At 40.6% G+C, this 15,000-nt stretch overlaps 2 protein-coding genes across 3 annotated transcripts in view; one reads left to right on the top strand and one right to left on the bottom strand.

Annotated features, from left to right (window-relative positions):
• The window catches only part of LOC138060156 (uncharacterized), a 79,401-nt gene extending 71,210 nt beyond the window's left edge, over window positions 1-8,191 (bottom strand). Inside the window, exons 1-2 of one of the 2 annotated variants that reach the window (XM_068905875.1) lie at window positions 8,074-8,191; window positions 7,425-7,995 (exon numbers count right to left, since the gene is read on the bottom strand). In XM_068905875.1, coding sequence (XP_068761976.1) covers window positions 7,425-7,970 — 546 coding nt within the window. In that variant the 5' untranslated portion in view covers window positions 7,971-7,995; window positions 8,074-8,191. Of the gene's footprint in view, window positions 1-7,424; window positions 8,028-8,073 lie in introns of those variants that run through there. The other variant, XM_068905872.1, reaches the window with a different exon arrangement.
• Window positions 8,192-8,627: 436 nt separating this feature from the next.
• LOC138060205 (uncharacterized) overlaps window positions 8,628-15,000 on the top strand; it is a 42,747-nt gene continuing 36,374 nt past the window's right edge. Inside the window, exons 1-3 of the mRNA XM_068905940.1 lie at window positions 8,628-9,138; window positions 9,579-9,673; window positions 10,487-10,643. Coding sequence (XP_068762041.1) covers window positions 8,629-9,138; window positions 9,579-9,673; window positions 10,487-10,643 — 762 coding nt within the window. The 5' untranslated portion in view covers window position 8,628. The remainder of the gene's footprint in view (window positions 9,139-9,578; window positions 9,674-10,486; window positions 10,644-15,000) is intronic.

Genomic DNA, 15,000 nt, shown 5'->3' with positions numbered 1-15,000 from the left:
AGTGATGATCTCGGTGAAGATGTTTTGTTTCATGGCCCTGAGTGTCCTTATATGTACAAGGGCAAGAGAGATCTCAATTTTGAGGAAAGGTTTTATGTGTTAGTTGCAAACGTCGATTCAAGAAAAATATGCTCAAAACAACCACTGCGTGTACAGGAAAACGCGGCATTTGTCATTCAGAGGTCCGCATTAAAAGATAAAGGTGACTGGTTGGTGACCGATCTTGGCTCTTTCACTAATTTCGGTCATGGTCGAAAAGTCTTCCAAGTTGAAGATGGAAACATACTATCAAGTAGACGGTTGCCTAGACGTGTACAAGATAGGTTTGACTTGGAGGAAGATGAATACCTCGTTCTCAGTACCTATTGGAAACATGCAAAATACAGTGATTTCTCAAGAATCACCACAGTCGTTTCTCAGAAGGATGGCCAGGAGCTTGACCGTGCCTTGGTGCAGTAACAGTATGAAGGAGAGGAACACCATAGTCCGAAGAAAAACCCACTCATTCCGACTGCTTCAAGTACAAGACGGTCAATTGAAGCTAAAGTGAAACATCCCATGGGGCCTTCGACCATATACGATAAAGTATTTGAGGAGGCTGGTGGGATAATCGAAGTTGAAGCAGTTTCAAACGCACCACGGAACATAAAACAAGTAAAGAACGCGAGAGTCAAGCTGAAAAGAATAAGTACCGGTAGTGATGAAGATGAATTCTACTCTCTTCTTGCACTGGAAAGAGACATAGCTGGATCGTGTATTAAAGATCTTCAGTGGACACCATCGCCAAGGGTCGTGTATGTAGCAGAGTGGCAGATGGCTGAAAGTGTCGAAAATTGCTGTAAGCCAGACTCGACATCTGTGCTATCAATAAACACCACATTTAATGTTGGACAATTTTACGTTACTTCCACAACGTACCAGAATCCCAAGTTCATTAACCAACGTACAGGGAAGTCTGTCAATGTACCTGGTCCTGCGCTCTTCCATGTTCGGCAAGACGAAACACAATTCCTCTTCTTTTGCAATACCCTGCTTGAGGCTAACTACGGCTTTGAAAAAGTTCGATTTGTTGGCGGAGATCGTGACAAGGGACAGAAGGGGTTTCTGAAACCACTGAAAGGAGCGACTTACTTGCCATGTAAGAAACACATCGAAGATAACATGAAGACGAAAATGCAGAGCCTTCAGTTGGATGGATCCGAGCGAAGTATGATCCTTGAAGACGCTTTTGGCGGTACAATCCATCCCAAAAGAAGCTTAGTAGATTGCAGTACAACTGAGGAATTTGAAACCACTTTGGCAGAAGTTTCACGAAAGTGGGATCAGCGGTTCACATTGTACTTTATCCAGTGTATCGCAGACGACATACAAAGATGTATGGCACCTGGAATTCGACGAGAATTAGGACTAAAGGACGACGTTTTCTACAATAACGCTGCAGAATGCCACAATTTCCGGTACAAGCTGAAGGTTGAAGAGGATAAGGCAGCAACAGCCGTTGCAGGCTTTCCAAAAAAGTCATGTTCCTGGGTTGAGGCGATCGAGAGTTACAGACGGATGGTCCAGGAATGCAGAAACAACATACAGAGAGCCTTTATTGGGGAAGGACCATTCACTCTTGCTCCGGACTGGAAAAGCCTCGAGGTCCCTGCTGTTGAATGGATCAGGGGCACCCAACGTCAAGTTTCGGAAAATATCTGTTCGGAAGACGATTTGAGATCTAGAATTTTCGTTTTTTGTTGTAAAATTCCTTGCTTGCCTGCCTGTCCTAGGATTTTCGAACATCTAAAACATGGTATAATTGCCCATTTTTAACGGATTTTTACCCTAAAAAGGTCACCTAGAATTTTCGGGAGTCTTTTTTCTGGCTGAGATTTTCGAAAAGGAAAGTTTTGATACCTATAATTTTCGGATCACTAGACTTTCAGCTAGGGAATCCGAACAGATGAAAAATTCTTAGGGCATAAAAATATGCTTATATCTACCGTTTAAATACTAAAATACGATTAACAATGCTATGTTTAAGTGGTTTTGAACTATATTCTCGTTGGGTGCCCCTGATGGATGTCTAAAACACCCGAGGAAAGAAGAAGACACATGGCTAAAATAGACCCCTATGCAAAGCAAAGTGCTGCTTCTTTTGGCCCGGTAAGCCTACCTTCTGGCACAAATGAAGACTCCAAGGACGACGATGTTGTAATTGTGGAGGATATATGCGAGACAACTGTTGCTGCAAGTCCGGATCCTGCTACCTGGCTCTGCAGCTTTGATGATTCCGGATTACCGAATCATTTGCGTGGTTCCTGGAACAACGCCCAACAGATTTTGGAGCTGAATGGAGTAGGACGGTTTCCGGGAAATGACCCCAGAATGGCTGTTATTTCTTTGACAAGTGGTACCTGCCATAATGTTTCATACAGTGGAGTATCCAAGAAACCACTTTCGTGCGATGATTAGTGCCCAGGTTTTAAATCACAGCATATCTGTGCACATACTATAGCTGCTGCATGCTTCAATGGCTGCCTGGAATCCTACTTGTGCTCGTACACACCTCGCCTTTCGACATTAGTGAACAGCTCTATTCCTATCCATACTGGGAGAAAGGACAACGAAAAAAGGCAGAGGAAAAGAACAAGTAATGGGTTGAGGGACGTATCTGGCGACAGTGTTCAACACATTCCTGAAGACATTGGAACTGAACAGAGGACCGATGACCTGGAAGTAATATTCATCAGGGACACTGCAGCCTGCAAATGTTATGGTTGCAATGGAGCGGTAAGGTCAAAGCCCTCTGAAGATCCTCCGGCAGCTCCTTACGACATATTTCTACGAAGGAAGGAATACAATGTATACAGAAAGAAAGGATCAACAAAGATGTGCATAGCCAAAACCAAAGAATTTGTTTATTACCACCCACTTAAGGCATGCTTACCAAAGGAGATAACGCGTGATGAACTAATTATTTCAGCGAACACTAGAAGTTGACTTGAGGCCAGCCATCGCGAGGTCATCTGGAGGGAATTTGGACTCTCTGTGTGAACTAAGACAGTTTAGAAAGTTAAGGGATTGGACTCTTCGTACAATGAAGAACTAAGTTTTTACTTTACATGTTTCAGTTGATGATTTCGTAAACCATTGAACCCTTTTTTCTCGATAAAGAACTATTTCAGCCTGGATGTTTGACTTTCGTCAATTTTGATCATGAATATTTTGTCTTTTCAAAACTTTCTTCTGATAAGCATTGAACACTATTTCAAGTAAAAGTTAATCTAATGTTATAAAATTGTTTTCTTCTACGATGACTTTTAAATAGTAGTGTTCCTATTTGTAATTTCAAGTTAGCAAAATAAATAATACAGTGTTGTGTTACTGTGCACCAGAGGTTAAATTTCGACTCTTACGTAAAATCGACATACCTACACATCGGAATCATTCAAAATTCTAAAACAAAAACACTCGAATACTTTTATACGGTCCAGGCTTCTTTCGCACACCATTTTCAGTAATTTTTCTTATATACCTATGGAATACCATTTGGGGATTTACGGAGTACCGTAAGGGTTTAAAGAACAGACAATATACTAAGAAAGATACTCACTTTTAAGGCGCCTTGACTCTCTATTTCAAGATTCTATCGCCTTCTTGGCGCTTAATCGCCATAAACAACACAGTCTTCGTTCATAAAATACGCGTGCGCATGATCTGATCGCGTGGTAATAAAACGTACACGATGCTATTTCACTAAGCGATAGCTTTATGTGGATAAAGAATGGTAATAAAAGGACAAATCCTCTAAAAAACAAAAAGAAAGTGGCAACTCACCTCGTAGTCGGCCATCTTTGCAACCATGTGCTTTACTACTAATCACGTGATCTCTTAGCTTTGTCCCTTCTGGGGTAGGGTGGATTTCATTACTATTGGAGACCAATAGTAACGTCCCAGTAAAGCATTAACAATACATTATTACTAGAACAAGAAGGGCTAAAGAAACTTTGGATAAATGCGGATTTCAAGGTCATTAAAATCTTAGACAAGGAATCTTAGAGAAATGGGACGACATCATCGGGTTAGTAGGGATGAATGGAGAATATTAAGTAAAAGAAGGACGAAATAAACAGATACCAACCAAATACGAACTCACCGCAAATTCACAAGTATTTTTCAGTGTGACCTGTAACCTGTGACCTGCACCTGTGACCTGGACCTGTGACCTGCCCTGTGACCTGTGACCTGTAGTTTAGCCCCGCCGGCACACTTGGTAATATTTGAAATACAGCTCACTTTGATTTCGGCTCGACGGGCGATAGATTATTGTCGAAGTCCATTACTCGTCGCTTTTAAGATTCCACCGCCTGTATATCCAATTGACTTGCCATTATTGAGCTTCATAAGGGTATATTGTTCAAAGATACCTTCACCAGAGTATTTTGTTCAAAGATCCACTAAAACGTTACATGACTTTCGACGCCATTGCCGGTTAAGTTAATCGTTCTACTGTGTCCACCAGAGAAATCTACGCATTTCCCACTACCCTCTCGATCCTAAGAAAATACGTGCAGAAGGCTCTTAATGCACAAAGACACCACTTAGCAGGGGAGTAACAGGCAAGACTTTTACCGACACGGACAAAAAAAAAAGAAAACAAACAAACTAAACGAAGACCCCGACTGGGTCTGCCATACTGGCAACCCAATAAGGAGAAAAACTAACGTAACCGTGAAAAAGGGCTATTTTCTAACCGAAGGCATGTGTCACAGTGGTGTAAATTGCCTCAAGTGGCAATTTGCTTTTCGTGACCATTTTAATGAGTTTTATTTGTGTATATCAGTAATGTCCGTGATGAAATTTATATCTATACAATATCCAAAACTATTGTTCATAATCAATGCTTCAAGCGGAAAAACGAAAGCCAAGCTATGTTATCAAGGAATTATCATAATTCTTTGCATTCCCTTTTATACGAGATTGAATTACTGTTTTATTTGTTCACGTTGGATAAACATTGTTACAAGGATTGGAATTATGTGGAAAGTTCGCGAAGGTCAATGTCACGCAATGTGTTGTTTCAAGAATTTTCTAGAACTGTGACTCATCAATTTCAAAATAGTCTGTGACTCGTAAGTTTGAAAATAGAGTTTCTTGTAATACCTGTAAATAGTAACTTTTGGAAACTTCTAAACTCTCTTCGTAAACTTATATAAGCGGCTCTCTAGTCAGGTGGTTGTTGTTGTTGTGATTGCCGCAAAATATCATTATAATATCGAAATAACATATTTTAGGATAACCATCTCAAAATATCAGTGTCATTATCACAATATCAAATCACTCATGATACTTTAATATTGTGCAATCCCGCACCAGCTTCTCAGGTGTCATATGGCGGCAAAGTTGAATCAAATACACATGTACTTGTAAATGTAAGATACTGTCAGTGGAGCTGACGAAACATGCAAATTTAACATGCAAATTTAACAAATTACAAATATACAAACAAACAAATAAAAACGAGACATTACTATTGAATGATTCAATGTGCTTCATCTATCACCAATGCCCGTACATGTACATTTCTCCGATAGTAGCTGGACAAAATATTAAAGGTCTCTACACTGCCTGCAACTTGCTTTCTGCACCTCGGGGTGGGTGAAGATTAACTTACATACATAGTCTGAAGGTCGTCAATTGCAAAACATTCTCTCTTCGATATCAGCACCACAAACACGCAAACTTGTACAAGCGATACCAACTGAGTTGAGTTTATTTATTTGGTCATCAATTAAGGCACCCTTTCGCAGTAAGCCGAGTGACATTTGCCTGGAAGAGTATATTGTTCCAAGCCAAGCTGGCGTGTCAATCAAATACATCAAAATGTGAATGATCTCGTTTTCAAAGATAAAGTGGAACGAAGTACATCATAAAAGTGATTCCTATTCGCTGACTATTAACAGTTGACTCTGAAATGGGTTTTTTCCATTTCCATTCGCTCACTGAGGATGTGCTTGTTTTCTTTTTCATGCGAAAAATCCATTACGAAAGTAATGAATTCCAAAGTAAATTTCACTCGAAAAACCAGTTGATCCAACGTACACCGACGGAATATTGTCCACTTGAACACTATTTTCTGGCTTCCGGAAGATGCCCTTACAGATTTTTCAAATTTTCCGTATTGAACAAGAAATCGGAAAACCTGGACTTATCATTTGCTGCAACCGCTTCAGTACGTTTGAGTAAACGCACCATAGCAAGTTTGTTTACAACTGAACGCTTAAGTGATCGAAGCTTTATTACATTCTCTTACTTTTTTGGTCAATTATTGTGGCGTGACATGTAACCTGAAGCTCAAAAGAAAGTGGGCATCCACCGAGAATAGGCAGGTGTTTTTCTCTCCGCTCTTCCCCCCCCCCCCCCCCCCACACACACACACACCCCGTCCTTTTGTCACCCGGTCCAGACCTATCCCACTCGCTTCCAATATGGCGTCTAATACGTGTTTCTTGGCGACAACAACATCTACCGCCATCAAGTGGGCTAGCTAATTCCATGATTGTTGAGTGTAGATTTCTTTCTATGAGGGTATGATCTTGCCAACTCAACTGATTCTTTTATTCAGCTAGCAAAGATCGTTTCTGTAATTATAGGTAGAGGTTGCATTTCTTAGAATAGCTTCAGACTTCGCATTTGTTGACTACTTTCTATTCGTCGTTGTAGGGTGTTATTTTTCTCCTTGAAGGTCCAGATGTATTTTGAAACTGTCTCGTTTCGCCTGTTGGTATGCGGTAAGCGTGTTGTATGGTTTCTGTTTCCGTCTTTGAAATATGTATCTACAGTCCTGGTCAAAGGTTGTTGGGAAGGTTGCGCGCATCACTTCATTAACTAACTATTGGCTGTACTATTTGGGAAATACCATGCTCATGTGTCCCCACTCCTCCATATTTAATGTTGGAAGAAGAGTCACCATTTTGTTGATAAGGGGGAGGGAGGTTATCTCTAAAGTGATGGTTCCTTCCCATAACTTTTGTCCATGATTGTAGTCCACGTTCTTGATTTAGTTACAACAGTCTCCTAGTAAGACAAATTATCTTTAGTTGTAGTTTTACTGAATAATGCTGTTTCTTTCCTTTTTAAAGTTTCTGGGTGCTTTTTCTTTTTGTTAGGGCGTCGAATAATTTTATACATGCGTGAAAGGACAAGAAATATCATTGAATCGAATTCTGTTCAAGCCGCCTGATTTTTTCTAAGACTTCTTAAACGACAATTATTATTTATTATCAGTATCTGATTCAGTATCGTTCTTTTGCAATTAGCGATATTGTTGAACGTTGCACATCTGTGAAGAAAGAAAACTATAATTGGAATTGCATAAATTGTTATACATGACAGTTCTCATGACATAATGATTTAAAATTTGGCTTATTTCCACTTACCACAAACCAGATGACAACCCCGGCAAGAGAAGCAGAGATCAGAATAAATACTAATATGGGCCAACCTTGAAGCACGGACAGGAGCAACTGAGTGCCGGACACATTTCCCCTTATTAGCACCGCTACACCTGGGGACTCAAGAAATGCGGCGAAAGGAAATCGACGCACTGTTAAGGCTTCCAGTTTCGCCCCCACGGGTATTATAACGTCAAACTGATTGATAGCGAGAAGACTATCAAGGCTTTCGGGTCCCTCGAAGGGACTTCCATAGTTGAAGTTTGAATCTGTATGACAGCAGCGCTTCAAAACTTTATCTAAGATGACAGGGAATATCCCGAGCAATCCCTGCGTGTTTGCTGTATCTTCATTTTTATCTTCATGATCGGGGTCTGAGCTGAAAATGTATGGCTCGTGGCTCCACCAAATTACAGGTATCTGCTTTCCGTTGGAGCATTTGCTGTCCAGACCCATCGTTTTCCCTGGAGGGACAATGTATGCTAACAAAAATATCATCTTCAAATACAATTTCTTCGAGTTCACCGCCATGACAAGGTTAATGAACAAGATGAGTCTGTAAAAAGTAAACATACTGATACCTAAACCAATAGAAGTAATAAGCACATTCTACCAAGCTCTCATTTCAACTTACAGTTCTTTGGAATAAATGGAGACTGAAGCGAAAGGGTGTTTTCCTCAAGCCAGCTGTGCAGACCTTTCTAACCGCCGAAATATCTAACAATCCTTAAGCCACTCATACTGAGTTTTTATTTATTTGTTTTTAATGTCTTGGTAACATTGTCAAATTTCGTTCAGGATGAGTAGCATTCTATTTGTAATAATCATTCGGTTGTTTTGAAATTTTTTGTTTCAATCCATCGTTTATTAATTGGCTTGGGCCATAATGATTAATTTTTTATAATTTTTATAATTTGCAAGCCAAATTATTTTCTTGTAGGCAAATAACAGAATGTGTTGCTTAGGCGACCTTATTTCGTTGAGTTCCCGTACAGTATTGTGAAATGTCTTTATTAAAGGAGAAAGAAGGACTTAATATTTCCTTTGATTTGAGTTGGATCACTGAATTAGGTTTTCTTGTTTTGACACCTAATGAAATATTTAAATTCATTCATAATAGAACGATTGATTGTAATGAGTATCTAAAACGATCTCCTTGCCTTTAAAAGGATTGGACTTTGCGAAAAAAATGGCGGAATCTTTTTCGTCATCTACTCTTTTCGCTTTCACAATTATCGTTTACTCTTCCACTCGATGTTTGGCGTCTAGCTTCCAGTATGCGTGCGACAACGGAACTTCGTTTTCTTTGATTTTCTGGGAACAGCGCCCCTATATATACAGAAACGGAGGCGAAGAGGTTAATGGTGCATTACCTGAAATCCTACGCAAAACTTTTAAATCGTGTTGTAAAAGGGATCCCATCATGTCAGGAGAGAAATTAAAATATCCCGAATCGCTGAGAGATACGATTGGAAATCATTTTGATAAGGTTATCCTTCCAGTGGGGCGAAGAATTCGTCGTGAGGAAACGATATTTCTGCGTCCTTTTCTTGGATTAATCGATTCACCAGGAATGGCCGTCATTGTACTGAAGACCACACCGGGACAGGACTTGATAGCCGCTATTCTTCAATCCTGGCCTATTCTTATCTTTATTGTGATGTCTGTATCACTGAGTGCTATTGCTATGTGGGTTTTGGTGAGAATTATGTGCATAGTACTATTATATTGAGACTGTAAAATGGCGTTATGACCTTCGGCATGAATCCCTTTATTTAAATAAAATAAACTGTCCCTTCAAACTATGAGCGGCGGGCAATTTTACTTAAATATTTAGTTCTACCCTCATGGAAAAGGTAACTGACATTTATATCGCGAAAGTTGCATTGTGTAGCTCAGTTGCCGCACGAAAGCACTTCATTAAAGTTTACTCCTGTTTCAATAAGGAAACAAACACCAACTGTAAATGAGAGATTATTATGATTTGGTTTCCATAAGTTAAACGTTATTTTACTTTTCTCGTCTCGCTTCGACAGAAGTATATTCATAGCTTTCACTATTGTGAGTAACTGAATGTGTACTCAATAATCGTCATGGCTAAAGAACGAACAAAATCTGAAGCTTTATTTTCTCCCATAGGAATATCGCTCAAATCCTGATGAATTTCCAACAAACTTCCCCGAAGGTGTCTTTGAAGCTTTCTGGTGGGCTGCTGTTACTATGACAACAGTCGGGTAGGTTATATCCGGAATGGAAAAATAGGAAGAAACCATGGCGATACAGATTTTTATAAAAAGATTGAATTCAATTAACTGATTTTGATTGAATAAAAATTTCAATTAGGTGTGGAATACTAAAGTTTGTATGGTAATTTATGTTTTTCCAAAAAACCAGAGATCCAATCGTTGTAATTACAGCCAAGAACATCGTTCTGTCCAGGTGGACTTAAATTTTGGCAGGGGTTTTTTTGGACTTTTTTCTCCAAATCTTTTAGTGCGCAGTTTGACGGAAAATGGCTCATTTGCTGGTGTCTCGTTAAAAAAATTGTGGGCATATGTTTGGCGCTACAAAAAAAAGACAATATTGTATGTGACTGGGTAAAACTCCTTTTGTCATCCTTGTGATTAGGGTACGACTAAAATCAAACGAAAACATCCTATTACATTTAAGAGTATTTTTATTGTTTTCCTTGTTCAATATAGAGATTGCAGGGAGCGAATTTTTCATTCTGCTGTGTTATTGTATCCAGGGAAGCCGGAAGTTGGATCTTCAAATTCATTCCGTTAATGATGGGTACAACTTGACTTAAAAATATCATTTTCATTTAGGCTCATAACCTAGCGTAATGTTGATTTTTGACGAGTGAGAAAAACCGTAGCTCACTGACAAAAAGGATGCAGAGTAGAGAACCAACAAATTCAACCTATGCATGTCCAGGAATAGATCCCTGGACGTCGCTGAGGGGAGGCGAGTGCTTCCACTATTGCTCCCGCTTACGTTCATTTCTTATTTTCTAATATATTTATCGACGTGATAATTTCTTGAAGGTATGGCGACAAAGTTCCTCGTAGTGTATCAGGCCGTCTCTTTGGTGTGGTGTGGATTAATGTTGGTCTTGTCATACTCGCTATCTTCATGGGTATGATCACTGCTTCACTCTCTAGCAACAGCCTCGAGCAAATTAACAACCTTTATGGAATGCCGGTAAGTATGCATGAGAGTTTAAAGTTATTCGCCACATAAGATGATGCTTAGGGTGCGTTCGATTGACCGTATTCCGGAATAAGAATACATGGAATAAAAGTCAGAAATTCACATTAAAATTGTCAAACACCTTCTAAAATGCTATTGTAAACATATCTTTATTATCCTTGTTGCTTCTAAACGCCAGACATACCGTTTTGAATCAGCACTCCACCTATTCTTATTCCGGAATACGGTCAATCGAACGCACCCTTAATTTCATGCAGGAAAAAAAAAGCGTGCCCATTGCCCCAAATAAAGAAAAGTAGCCCCGCAAAATGTAATAATAATAATAATAATAATAATAATAACTAGCAGTTCTCATTGAGAAGTGAGTGCTGCCGGTAAAGGTGTTTTTGAATGCAAATACGACAATGAGAATTTCAACAAAAATATAACTTATTTTATTTGCAAAATGACGTGGTTACATGTATGTTCTTTGAGTATAACATTAACAAGTAACTATTGGTGTTGCTAAGGTTTTTGTTGGGATTATGCTTGTAGTAATTGCTAAAAGTGGAAAAGAAATATATTGGTTAACGAAACGGAAGGTGTAACGAATAACACTGTCTAACGCAACATGTAATAATAAGGACTTTTTAACTGATTCTTAGGACGATTAGTGACACTTCCTTATGTCTATCTAGCGCAACGTGGAAATAAACTAAATACTTGGTGTAAAAACAGTCACTGTGGTGTAACAACAGTTACTACATGTATAACGGCAATAACGGGTTCATGAACTGATCGTTAGAACAATTATTGACAGTGATACTGTGTAACGCAACGTGTAATAGACTATTTATTTCGTCTAACATAAATCGACTGAATTCGATCGATTGAAAAGCAAAGCTGCAAGTGACATAATTGCACACTGTCGGCCTGTAGAATGTTCACTGGAAGCTTCATGACCTTGATGAATGCTTCCTCGAATAGAAGTAATCATAATAGATCAGCGAAAAGTGCCAAAACTCACCTGTAAACAGCGAAACCTTGACTCTGATCAAATGTATTTATAACTTGCCACGAGCACATGCGATTTCCGCTGAGCAAGCACATGTCAATTTTTCTTATAAGACAGCTGCTGATTGGCTAGACTGCGCCATGTAACAGGATTTCTGATTGGCTATTTCTTAATGCGAACGATGGGTCGAACCGTCGAACCGTCGAACCAAAATTTCTCGATGGCTTCAAGAATATGAAGGCTGCCTATCGGCCGTGAGATTTAAACTGATTAAGTGAAGTAAGAGCATGGGTGGATTCAGGTAAAGTATTCCAAAGTTTAGCAATGGGAGCTTTGTGCTGCACTTGCGAATTACCAACGTTTAGCGCTGGGGTGAGCATAACCAGAAAAATGATCTTATAAGAGATCTCTTGATCAGAAAGGGCAGGGGAAACTGGTATTCTCGACATTGTAGAAAAGGAGTAGTGAATTTTAAGCCTGATGACTCGGGTATACTTGCAAAAACAGGAGATGAACCTACAACCCAGTAAAACACGCTTTAAAATGCAAGGGCATCAATCTGAACTGCTGTAAGACTTGTCAGGTGGGACAAAGCACCCCAGCATCAGTTTATCTTTGCCGTTTTTCTGGAAGACGCTGGGCAAACAATCATACCATTGCGTTGGATAATTGTAGAACTAAGAGTTCTCTCGGATTACTGAAGTGCGTTCGACGGTCTCTTGGGAGGCAAAGCAGAAGGGTAGGGAAACAAACGGGTTTTGCTAAAAGCAGGCCCGCGGCCCAGCGGCCCGCGGCCCACGGCCCGCCACGACCCAGCGGCCCGGCGGCCCGAAGGCCCAGCGGCCCGCGGCCCGCGGCCCACGGCCCGCGACGGCCCGGCGGCCCGGCGGTCCGGAGGCCCGGAGGCCCGGTAGCCCACTCCTCATTTTCCACGTTTTTTCTGTCCAGCGGTAAATCCACGCGCATGCACAGATATGCGTCGGGTTTGGGCGTGCAAAATGGACGACGGTGAGTTTGAATTCGCTTACCATTTTAATCATTTGAATCCTTGTTTCTGTTTGTTGTTGTAAACAGATGAACACATGAGAGAATGACAACATTTTTCACTTAGCAACATGCAACGAAAGAAAGGATCGAAAAGGATTGAAATGATTATTAAAATGGTAAACGAATTCAAACTCACCGTCTTTCATTTGCGCGCCCAAACCCGATGCAAATCTGAGCATGCGCGTGGATTTACCGCTAGACAACAAAACTGTGTGGGCCTCCGGGCCACCGGGCCGCCGGGCCGTCGCGGGCCGCGGGCCGCTGGGCTTTCGGGCCGCCGGGCCGCTGGGCCGTGGCGGGCCGTGGGCCGCGGGCCGCTGGGCCGCGGGCCTGCTTTTAGCAAAACCCCTGCGAAGCCACCACTGCCCATAGATGCCAAGTCTCCAGCTTTCGGCTGGAGACTCCAGTTCTCAGACTCAATCTCCAGCTCTCCAGCCGAGCAAGCAAAATCTCCAGCTGAGCTAGGGTTAACAAATTTTGTAATAAATGTATCATATAAATTATTATTCCACAAACGTAATGATCTGACAAATCATGAAATAGTGTCAAATTTTGAAATTCTAAACCCCAGAGCCCTTTTCTTCTCACTGCTCGTGTTTGTTTACCCGAAGTGACCTGGGTTCGACTAGTTTTTTGCGCATGTCTAGCGTGACAAGTGACGCTCTCTCTCCAAGCGTTCGCCATCTTTGTCCTGTCTTTTGATCTGTCGAATATGTCACAGTCAGAGTATTCAGAACTTTCTAGTAGTGAAGAGATATTTGCTGCTTCTGCTGGACCTTCGGCACCCAAGAAATCAAAGAAGGAAAAGAAAAAGAAGTACAAATGCAAGTACAAGAAGCATATATGCCAAGTCTCCAGCTTTCAGATTCAATCTCCAGCTCTCCAGCCGAGCAAGCAAAATCTCCAGCTGAGCTTGGGTTAACAAATTTTGTCATACATATATCATATATAATTATTGTTCCACAAACGTAAAACTGTTCATGATCTAAGAAATCGTGAAATCGACGAGAAATCAGCAGCAAATTGACGAGAAATCAAGAAATTCTAGACCCAAGAGCCCTTTTCTTCTCACTGCTCGTGTTTGTTTACCCGAAGTGACTTGATAAAATGTGTCATTAAATTACCTCAGAATGCAGGAAAAGTGATCTAGGAGAACTCAGATTTAATTTTTTTCCTGGTGAGGGAGGGGGGGGGGGGGGATTCCCCGGACCCCCAAGAAGGTAAGGTAAGGTAAGGTAACTTTATTTAAAGTCGCAAACGTAGGGAGAGGTTGCCCAAATCTCCCGAGCCAGTGGCTCATGTTAAAAACGCACGACTATTTACAATATCATAACTTATTACTATTTACATATAAAAAATAAAAATTCTAGAAGAATCCAGAACTGTATTAAAAGATAGTTTAAAAAGAAACTAGTGAAAACATTAAGATAAGAGAATAGCTAGCGTATACAGTTCATACACGGGCACCCTGCAAATTCAACACCGTTAAGACGAGAACGAAACTGAGCCAAAGTGGTCGAGGATTTTGTTATGGCTGATAATTGATTCCAAATGTGGGCAATCTGATACAGAAATGAGTTGTGCATAACGAGGCTGTTATATGATGGCTGCACAACATTTAGGCCATTACCTCGCAAATTATAATTAGTTATCCTAGGTGTAAAAAAAGCGTGCCCATATCGGCCGTATAGCTAAGCATAGATCGTAGGTAGCCGAGTTACCCAGGTTAAGTAAAGACTTAATCGCATAGTGGTTGGCTCGTTCGATGGTATTCTTCAAAGATTTAGATATTCCTAGTAGTAGCGGGCTACAATATTCAATATGCGGTAACACGTAGGCTTTGTACAGAGAGATCACAGTATTTGATGGAACTAAGCGCTTAATCCTACGTAGAGCAGCTATCATAGCGTATGCTTTTTTCAGCATGATCGTAACATGGGGCTTAAAAGACAAGTCGCGGTCCAATGTTACACCTAAAATTTTGAGAGTCGGTTCAATTACGATGGACAAGTCATCAACTAAAAAGTTGTAAGTATACTGAGAACTACCAAGTGTCATTGATTGAGTCTTAGTGGCGTTAACTTGAAGATAGTTCGCTGAGAACCAAATGGTTAATTTCTTTATGTCTTGATTCAAGATGGATTCTAGCAAAGCAGGACACTCGTGAGAGACATATTGCGTCGTGTCATCGGCATAAAGACGTAGGGAAGAAAACCAAGCTGAGTAATTAACATCATTCACAAAAAAAAAAAAGAGAAGCGGGCCAAGAAGGCTCCCTTGCGGCACTCCACAACGAAAGGGGAGCCA

The sequence above is a fragment of the Montipora capricornis genome, chromosome 8, assembly GCF_036669925.1.
Source record: "Montipora capricornis isolate CH-2021 chromosome 8, ASM3666992v2, whole genome shotgun sequence".
Taxonomy (NCBI): domain Eukaryota; kingdom Metazoa; phylum Cnidaria; class Anthozoa; order Scleractinia; family Acroporidae; genus Montipora; species Montipora capricornis.
This window is presented reverse-complemented; position numbering and strand designations above follow the sequence as displayed.